This window comes from Mus pahari, chromosome 14, assembly GCF_900095145.1.
Source record: "Mus pahari chromosome 14, PAHARI_EIJ_v1.1, whole genome shotgun sequence".
NCBI classification, from domain to species: domain Eukaryota; kingdom Metazoa; phylum Chordata; class Mammalia; order Rodentia; family Muridae; genus Mus; species Mus pahari.
In genome coordinates this window covers 53,714,456-53,724,568 of record NC_034603.1, presented here as the reverse complement: position 1 = coordinate 53,724,568, position 10,113 = coordinate 53,714,456, and the positions used below count along the sequence as shown (strand labels likewise).

General features: G+C 40.3%; 1 protein-coding gene across 2 annotated transcripts in view; it reads left to right on the top strand.

Annotated features, from left to right (window-relative positions):
* Positions 1-9,863, top strand: part of Brip1 (BRCA1 interacting protein C-terminal helicase 1) — a 137,931-nt gene extending 128,068 nt beyond the window's left edge. For both annotated transcript variants that reach the window (XM_021212802.1, XM_021212801.1), the window contains exons 18-19: positions 5,394-5,717; positions 8,423-9,863. In XM_021212802.1, the coding sequence (XP_021068461.1) occupies positions 5,394-5,717; positions 8,423-9,042 (944 nt within the window). In that variant the 3' untranslated portion in view covers positions 9,043-9,863. The remainder of the gene's footprint in view (positions 1-5,393; positions 5,718-8,422) is intronic.
* The last annotated feature ends 250 nt before the right edge of the window (positions 9,864-10,113 follow it).

Genomic DNA, 10,113 nt, shown 5'->3' with positions numbered 1-10,113 from the left:
AAAAAGAAAAAGAAAAAAAAGGAAGAGCCTTGCTCTGTGTACCAAGCTAGCCTAGAGTTTGGGTGTGTACTCCAAGGTGGCCCTAGACTTGTGACAGTTTGTCTACCGTGGCTTTCCAAGTACTGGCATTACAAGCACGAAGCCACTTTGCATCACTAAACTTTTTGTTTTGTTTTTGTTGTTTTGAGACAGCCTCTTACTCTGCAGCCCAAGCTGGCCTAGAACTCACTATGTAGACCAGGCTGGACTCAAACTCAGAGATCTATTTACCTCTACATCCAGAATGTTCTCATTAAAGGCATATACGTGTGTTTTGTTTTGCTTTGCTTTGTTTTGAGGGCTTCACACAGCTTAGACTGCCTGTAAACTTGTGGGTCAAGGTTAGACTCAAATTCCTGATCCTTTCACCTTCCTATAAATGGACTTCTAACTGTTGCACCTTTCCCAGGAGTCCCAAAGTACGTGCTGTCCTCTGCTCTGCTTAGTGCGTGTCCCTAACTCCCTTAGGGTTGCTTCATTTTTTGTTTCATTTTTGCTCCTCTAATTATGTAATTTCAGATGATCTTAGAGTTTGCTAAGGTTTATCCTCTGCCTGATCAAATCTGAGGGGAAGCCCTTTAGGGAATGAACATTATTTCTGCTCCAGAATTTGGTTCTGTTTTTTTGTTCTGTTTTTTTCTCTTTGTCTCTGTGATGACTAATTCTCGTGTGCTCTCTCTTACTCCCTCCCCCCTCTGATCCTTTCCAGGGTTGCTTGCTCCTGTGATGGAGCTATGCCCCATGTGTCTTTGTAATGTTGTATTGGTCTCTACACATTTGATAAAAACAGCCAGCCACCTCTTGGTTCCTAATATACCAGCTTCACACAGAAAGACCCTCACTGGCCAGCCCTGCTAGGCGTCTGTCTGCTAGCCCTTGGATCTTTTGTTTAGATCGACTGTCTCTGGGCTCGCCTGTGTGGCTGCCTGATCAGGAGACTAGTTTCTTAGCCCTTTTCATCTCCCTGGATATCAGAACCTCTTGTACATGCTTGTCTGCCTCTTGTGTTGTGAGGCCTCTTAAGCGGCAGCGTGCTCCCCAGCCCACTCCTTTGTTCTCAGTGGCCTCTGGGTTCTGTAATGTCTGTGCTCCCTAATGACTACGACCATCTAGTCCCAGGCAGTCCTTTAAAAAGCCAGCATCCCTGATACAGCAGTCTCCTTCCTGAGGTCCTGCTGGGCTGTACAGCCTGTCTCCTATACTGCTGTTCTGGAGCAACCGCCTGCTGTCGGCTCTTTTGTTCTTAGTTGTCTCCAGGCATGAGTCTGCCTGTTCATGTCAGCATTTCAAGACAGACAGAACAGAAGCAAGACAGACAGAACAGAAGCAAACGCTTTAGAGCTTTGGGGCTAGTCCAGTCTTCTTCTCAGGGACGTCACTCCTAGCCTCATGGCTCTGTTCCAGGAGAGGGACTATGGTGAGAAGGTTCCATACATTTTCCTGCTTGTGTTGATGCAGCTGGTTTTGCACTAGCCTGGGTTCCAGAACTTTTTAACTTGTTTCTGGATTTCTCATAAAGGGATTTAGTCCATGAATTATTGAACCCATGTTTCTATAGGAGGAACGTGGGATCTGGGGTTTCCTGTTCTGCCATCATAAATCTTTTGTATTTTATGGCTTCTATTTTTATTACTTGCGTGCGTGAGTGTGTGCGTGTACATGGGGATACAAATGCACGTGTGTGCATGTGCATGGATGTCAGCCTCAGCTGTGGTGACTCAGAAGCCATCAGCTTGGTTTTGAAATAGGATTTCACTGGCCTGGGGCTTGCTCATTAGGCTAGACTTGTAGGCCAGCCACCTCGTTTCCATGTCCTCAGCACTGGAATTACAAGGGTGTGCCATCACTCCCAGCTTTGTTATATGAGTTCTGAGGACCACATTCAGGTCTCTGCATCTGTCAAGAAGCACTGTATTAACTGAGCCATCGCTCCAGACCTCCATAGCTTCATTTTTTTTTTTTTGATTTTTTTGACACAGGGTTTCTCTGTATAGCCCTGGCTGTCCTGGAACTCACTCTGTAGACCAGACTGGCCTTGAACTCAGAAATCCGCCTGCCTCTGCCTCCCAAGTGCTGGGATTAAAGGTGCGTGCCACCACGCCTGACCATAGCTTCATTTTTAAAGATTAATAGTTGGAATGAGCGCTGAATCACGAGATCAAACATGAATAATTCCCATTAACTGGAAAACTAATCTTTGAACTTTTAGAGTCATCAACTATTAAACCAATTATTATTTTTCAGTTTATAAAATGTGGTATATAGTTTAGTGTAGCAATATTTTGTTTACTATTGTCAAAGAAAAGATTCTTCCTCAAAAATGAATTGTTCAAAAAATACTAAATTTTTTCACTTATGTAAGTACATCTCTTTTGGCTTCTTGATTGGTTTATTTCCAAGTTTTCTATTATATTTATTTGCTTGTTTCTTTAAATATGTTTCCATTATTTAGAAGTTTACTTAAAGGGCTAGGGAGATGAGTCAGTTGTTAAGTGCTTGTAATGCACACTTTAGTAGCAGAGTTTTAAGTCTCCAGTGCCCACATAAACGCCTGATGCAGGGGACACTTCTATAACTCCTGTGCTGCAGGGAAAGAGGCAGGCAGACTGCTACAGCCTAGCGCTTGATGGTCACACGATATAACCAAACTGGCAAGCTTTTGATTCAGGGAGAGATCCTGTCTCAAAAAATAAAATGGAGAACAATCTCCAGTGTCCACATATATAGGCATACATGCAGTGGTGCACACACATATACCATACACATGCACAGAACATGAAGTTCATGTTAATCAGGGCAAGTATTTCCTAAAAGGAGATACAGTGGGTATGGGCAGATAAGTGGGTGTTACTTAACTGGTATTACATGCCTATGGTTTCATCCAACAATGACAGTCCATTCAGTCAATATCAGAACCATGCTTGTTGTCAAGGAGCTGTGGTGCTTGTAGGGTTTTTTCCCCTACTGTTTTGTGTCTTAAGCAAAGCAGCACCTCAGACCAAGCATAGAACGGAAACACAAAGTACTAGTGTTTAGTCAGTAGGTGGAGCTCAGACTCTTCAAGTGTTCAGAGACCAGCAAAGACATCGTGTGCTGAAAAGACTGTCTTTGATTATAAACAGGTCAAAATGAAGAAACTATAGTACGAAATTTTCCAGTTTCAGAAAATTTCACATTTTCATTTTATATCATTCTTTCAAAATAAAGTTAATGTGAGTGCTTTTTAAAAAAGACTCACATTTTTATTTCATAGCTAAGATTTGTTAATGTTTTAGAATCAAACCTTTCCCAATTTCTAGATTATTTTAATTTTTTTTTTAGACATTCATAAATTATAAAGTGTTTTCATAGTTTGGTAATATTAGCATGATGAATAAATTTAATGGAAATTTTTGTTTAAATTCAGTTTTCATAAATAGATAACTCAGAAAAATTCTGTTTTAAGAACACAAATATACATAAGGACTAGAGAGATGGCTCAGTGGTTAAGAGCACTGGTTGCTCTTCCAGAGATCCTGAATTCAATTTCCAGCAACCACATGGTGGCTCAGAACCATCGAGAATGGGATCTGATGCCCTCCCTGTTCTGTCTTTCAGAGATACAGGAAGACAGAGAACTCATATACATACATACATACATACATACATACATACATACATACATACATACATACATCTTTTTTTAAAAAGAAATATACTTGAGATTACAATATAGTAATTTAGGTTACATGGGGCCTTGTTTTATCTTCCTGAAGTTTATAATGCCATGGTGACTTTTTAAGCAATTTGCTGCAGGGCCAGGGAGATGACTCAGTGGATAAAATGCTTGCTATTTAAGCCTGTGGAGAGTGAGTGCGGATTCTCAGCACACTTGTAAAAGCCAGCTCCAGTTGCACACAGTTGTGATACGGTACAGGGAACGGAGCGAGCAGATCCTGGGGAATTGCTTGGCCAACCAATGTAGCCAAAACTGTGATCTCTAGGTTCAGTGAGGAGAGACCTTGTCTCAAAAACTAAGGCAGATAATAATACAGGAAAACACCCAACATCAGCCGCGGACCTTCATGAGCACACTAGCCACATTATGTGTGTATATCACATGTGAATAGACAGACAGACAGACAGACAGACAGACAGACAGACAGACAGACAGACAGACAGATAGATAGATAGATAGATAGATAGATAGATAGATAGATAGATTTTAGAAGCCTAATTGTTATAAAAGACAATGCCATTTTTTGTAGCATTATTCAAGGAACATTTATTTTATGATAATCCAGGCATTTTTTTAAATCCAAATATTTTTTTATTTTGGTGTAAAACTAACCATACTACAAAACACCTTAAGCTCTTAATATGGTACTTTATACAGTTTCATATACCGTTATAACATCCCTGATCAAATTATATCTCTTTCCTTCACTATTGTGTAAATAAATAACAGTGTACATAGACATGAATTTATTTATTGTGTAAATAAATAACAGTGTACAGGACAGTGTTGCTTCTTCACTTCCACAGTACTTTAAGGAGTGAGTAGAAGAAAGGACAAAACAACAAGCTTTGAGACTGGCATCTGGAATTCATTTCTGGAAAAGGAACCAAACTTTGATAGATGACATGGAAAGTTGTGTTATTTACAACTCCTTACTCTGCATGGTATTGATAGGCAGAATTTGAGAGGTTTGAGTTTTTATTCTGCTCATCATTACTGTTTAGGAGCATGTATGGTGTAGTGTTAGTGAGGGTGCCATGCTACATGTATGGATGCCAGGGCACAACTTGGTAGAGTCGGTTCTCTTCCGCCTTTGCATGGGGTCCAGGGGTTGAACTCAGGCCACTGGGCTTGCACAGGACTTATACCACAGAGTCATATTGGTAGCCCAGTTCTGATGAAACTAAATGTGTCATGTTCCCCAGCTATCCTCACCTGAGCAGTACAGACATTTCCCAACCTACAGAAATTCAGCTTTGTAGCACTATGAAGACAACACACATTCAGAAGAAAGTGCACTTCAGAGCGGTTTGCCCTTTTTCTGGCTGGTGATCAGTGTGTCCTAAGATGTCCAGAGCTAGTGCTCTGCAGTGCACTGTGTGGTTAAGCTCTGACTGTGTGGCTTACGAACACTGCCTGCATTTTCAACTTTCAGTACTTTGAAACCAATGATTTATTTATCAGGCCATAATCCCTTCATAACTCTTGTGCATGAAAAATATCCTATTAAAAGATTGGAAACTATTCCATATGTTGAAATGAAGATGAGGTTGTTTCACTAGAAAAGGTAAAGTTCATCTTACATGAATGTTTTGGTAATTGAGTAACTAGTTTTTCCTTGGACCTGCTGTTTCAGGACTTTCTAAATGGGTGAGGCAGCAGATTCAGCACCACTCAAGCTTTGCAAGTGCCTTGGAGTCGCTGACTGAGTTCTCCAGAAGACACCAGAAAGTTATTAATAGATCCAAAAAAGACGAAAAACATACAAAAGACAATGAGCCTACTCTGGAAGTAGCCTGTTTGGAGGATAGCACCTTTACAAGTGTGTCAGAAGCAAGCCATCGGTCACCAGAAAACTCTACCAAAGAAGCAAAAGTGTGTGTCCAGGAGCTGCAGCATCCCCAGATGGCTGCTAAAAACCCCTCAGTACCAAGTCACGGCATTTCCAGAAGGAAGAAAAGTATGTTGAATTCTGCCCGTTTACAGTAGACAGAAAATCTTCCTTTATGTAACAGTGAAATGATAATGGTTTAGGTGCACATTAATTTCCTGAAATATATTAGTTTATGACATGAAGTGTCCACAAAGTTATACTAGGTATGCTTGAATGAGAACAGATTTTTTTTTTAGGATACCAAAGTATATTTTTGTGGTTTCCATTGGCTTTGCCACTTATCTAGCGAGATTGTGAATGCGACTTAACCCTTTAAGGTATAATACAAAAGTGGATAACCCACCTACTTTTCCCTTTGAGCTGGAAACCATCTAAACAGTCCCATAATCCCTAAAGAAATAGCCGCAGTCATTAAAAGTCTCCCAACCAAAAAAAAAACCCAGGACCAGATGGTTTTAGTGCAGAGTTCTATCAGACCTTCAGAGAAGACCTAATACCAATTCTCTTCAAACTACTCCACTACATAGAAACAGAAGGAACACTACCCAATTCATTCTATGAAGCCACAATTACGCTTATACCTAAACCACACAAAGACCCAACAAAGAAAGATAACTTCAGACCAATTTTCCTTATGAATATCAATGCAAAAATACTCAATAAAATTCACACAAACTGAATCCAAGAGCACATCGAAACAATCATCCATCATGATTAAGTAGGCTTCATCCCAGGAATGCAGGGATGGTTCAATATACGGAAATCTATCAATATAATCCACTATATAAACAAACTCAAAGGAAAAAAAAAAAAAAACCACATGATCATCTCATTAGATGCTGAGAAAGCATTTGACAAAATTCAACACCCCTTCATGGTTAAAGTCTTGGAAAGATCAGGAATTCAAAGCCCACACCTAAACACAGTAAAAGCAATATATAACAAACCAGTAGCCAAACTGACTAAATGGAGAGAAACTTGAAGCAATCTCACTAAAATCAGGGACTAGACAAGGCTGCCCACTCTCTCCCTGCTTATGCAATATAGTACTCAAAGTCCTAGCCAGAGCAATTAGACAACAAAGTATGGAGCAGAAACTAAAGGAAAGACCATCCAGAGACTGTCCCACCTGGGAATTCATCCCATAGACAGTCACCAGACCCAGATACTATTGTGGAGACCAAGAAGTGCATGCTGACAGGAGCCTGATGGAGTTGTCTCCTGAGAAGCTCTGCCAGAGCCTGACATATACAGAGGCGGATGCTCACAGCCAACCATTGAACTGAGCACATAGTCCCAATGGAGGAGTTAGAGAAAGGACTGAAGGAGCTGAAGGGGTTTGCAATCCCATAGGAAGAACATCAACCAACCAGAGCTCCCAGGGTCTAAACCACCAACCAAAGAGTGCACATGAAGGGGCCCATGGCTCCAGCAACATATGTAGCAGAGGATGGCCTTGTTGGGCATCAATGGGAGAAGAGGCCTTGGTCCCATGAAGGCTCGATACCCCAGTGTAGGGGAATTCAAGAGTGGGGAGGCGGGAGTGGGTAGGTACACCCTCATAGAAGCAGGAGGATGGGGGTGGGTTGAGGGTGGGATAGAGGGTTTCTGGGGGAGAAGTCGAGAAAGGGGATAGTATTTGAAATGTAAATAAACAAAATATATAATAAAATGCAAAAAAGGAAAAAATAAAGTTATAAAGTATTAGAAATCATGGTCTGTACCAGGGATTGATGAACCCTGGCCCATCCTGTTGGCTTGTGTTCTATTTGAAGTTTAGTGCAACTAATCATTTGCTTTTACATAATACAAAAAAAAAAAAAAACTAACAAGTTAAGTAATTGCATTTTAATTCCAGAATAACCTACTTCAGTAGTTGAAGCAGACACAAAGCCTAAAATATTTGCTCTCTGACTTGTAACAACAACAACAAATCAAAACTTGCCATATATAATGACTGGATATAATTTTAATTTTTATATCACTGTAGCTTAACATACCTATTCAAATAATATTCGCCTTTAAATAAGTGTCAGGGTGACTTCAAGGCTATTGCAGTGGTAGGAAACCTAGGGTCCACTTCTGGTCTTACATGCTAACCAGCTCTGTAATTTGACAAATAGCACACGTAGCTTCACAAGTATCAGTGCCCTTATTTTTTAACTAAGAAGGTTAGCCTTGGGCAGATTTTCTTGGTCACTGATGAATGGATTTTTCAGGCAGATTTCTCCTCTTTCTCTTTCCCCCTTCAGTGCTGGGGTCTGGCATGTGCTAAGGCATTGCTCTACACTGAAGGGCTTTCCCAGGCAGGGCCTGTTCATCCCTCACTGGGTCATCTTCCTCTTCCTTTTTATCCTTCCTCTTGTGCAGCGTTGTGATTATATGATCATTTGCAAACAGCATTATAACTCAGGACAGGAAATACTGGAGATCCACTCTTCTCTTCAGGGTTAACATTCTCTCCTTTAAATTCTAAGATGAAAGTGGTGGTAGGTATTGAACTATTGCAATTAAAAAATATTTCTAATAAAAAACACTTTGGGCCTGGCGGTGGTGGTACACGCCTTTAATCCCAGCACTTGGGAGGCAGGGACAGGTGAATTTCTATGAGCTTGAGACCAGCCTTGTCTGCAGAGCAAGTTCTAGGATGGCCAGGGCTACATAGTGAGCCTGTCTCAAGCAAAAATAAAATGAAATACATTAAAATAATAGTTACTGTTACTATTAGAATCGCAGCACAGAGTTGACAATTTAAATTTTTGTATTCTTAGGTGATCCAGGACTAAGCGAAGAATCTCTTCAGACAATGAAAACAGAAAAAAATGAGATTTCCCGATCTTCAAGCCCAACTTTCGGGAAGCAGACAGAGCCAGTCAACTGGCCTATCTTTAAATCTCTACGCCGCCATTTCAATAGTAAAGTAAAAAATTGCACACCAGTACTCAAGTCATCAAAGAACCATGCCCTTGGTTCTTCCGCTTTCAGTAAAACTGCTTTGCCACTCACAGGTAAGTGTGCGTCCTCAAACAAAACGGCAGCAGACACATCATTGGGACCTTGCCCTCAGTCAGAAGTCCTAATTTCACCAGTGAAGATTGAAGCTACTCCTGCTACGAATCATTCCAAACAGGTGTTCTGCTCTGAGAAAGACCTACTCCCGGGTACCGAGTTGTCTCCGGGAACTGAGGAAGCCAAGTGTCCCAGCTCAAACAAAGCTGCTGAGACAGAAGTGGACAACGACTCTGAGTGCTTCACACCTGAACTTTTTGATCCTGTCGATACCAACGAAGAAAACAGTGAACTAGTTGAAACCGATAGATCCAGTAATAATTCAGATTGTTTTTCAGCGGAAGAGCTTTTTGAAACTGCAACTGGATTTGGGCAGAAGTGAAAGTCGAAGGTTGCACAGACACATAGTTGAATGGAAGAGAGCAGCGCTGACAACTTGTATAAGTGAATTAGATCTGGGGAAACTCATGAATAGACATGAGGGTCTGTAAGCGGGGTGCGGGGGGGGGGCCTCCCTGGGATTAGCTGATGCTGGTGGGCTTTTGTTAAGCCTTGTTGTGTAAATAATAATTTGTACATTGGGTAAATGTTATTATTTTAATTTTAAGATATATTTTTCATTTGAATTCATTATCAGATTTTAAGTATGTTATTTCAGAAATACTGGTTTTATTCGAGAGTTTTAAGTAATCTATACAAAGTACTTTCCTCTAACACTTAGTTTCCTGGGACACTGACAGTCTCACACAATTACTCATATTTTGAAGTTCACTTAATGTATTTTCATACTGATACACAAAGATTAATCTCAGTTAAAGTGGGTAAGAGCACCGACTGTTCTTCCGAAGGTCCGGAGTTCAAATTCCAGCCACCACATGATGGCTCACCAACCACCTGTAACAAGATCTGACGCCCTCTTCTAGAGTGTCTGAAGACAGCTACAGTGTACCTACATATAATAAATAAATCTTTTTTTAAAAAAAAACTCAGTTAAGTCTAGCCATACTTTAGCCATATGTCACTGTGTATTTTAATTCACAGGCTATGTTTTTTTTAAAAAAAAAAAATCATAGTTTGTCTCAAAAAAATTGCTGTCTCATTAACCTTCCTTAGATCAGGCATAGAGCACACAGCTACTTCCTAGCACGAGGAAGACAGGTTTACAGCCAGCCAGGACTATGCAATGAAATCCTGTTTTAAAGTCAAAAGGAAGAAAAATGTTTAAAATTAGTTTATTAGAAAAATTAAAGGAAAGAACATTCACGTTTAATTGAAGTTGGGGGTTTTTTGGTGTTGGTTTGCTAAGACTAAAATATCAGAAACAAAATATAAATATGCAGTTATAGAATACCATTTGGAATATTCCAAATAGCAGTTCTAATAATTTCTTTGAGGACACTTTACTGTCCTCATAGAAAGTGATGTGCCTCAACCTCTGGCCTCCATACGCAAA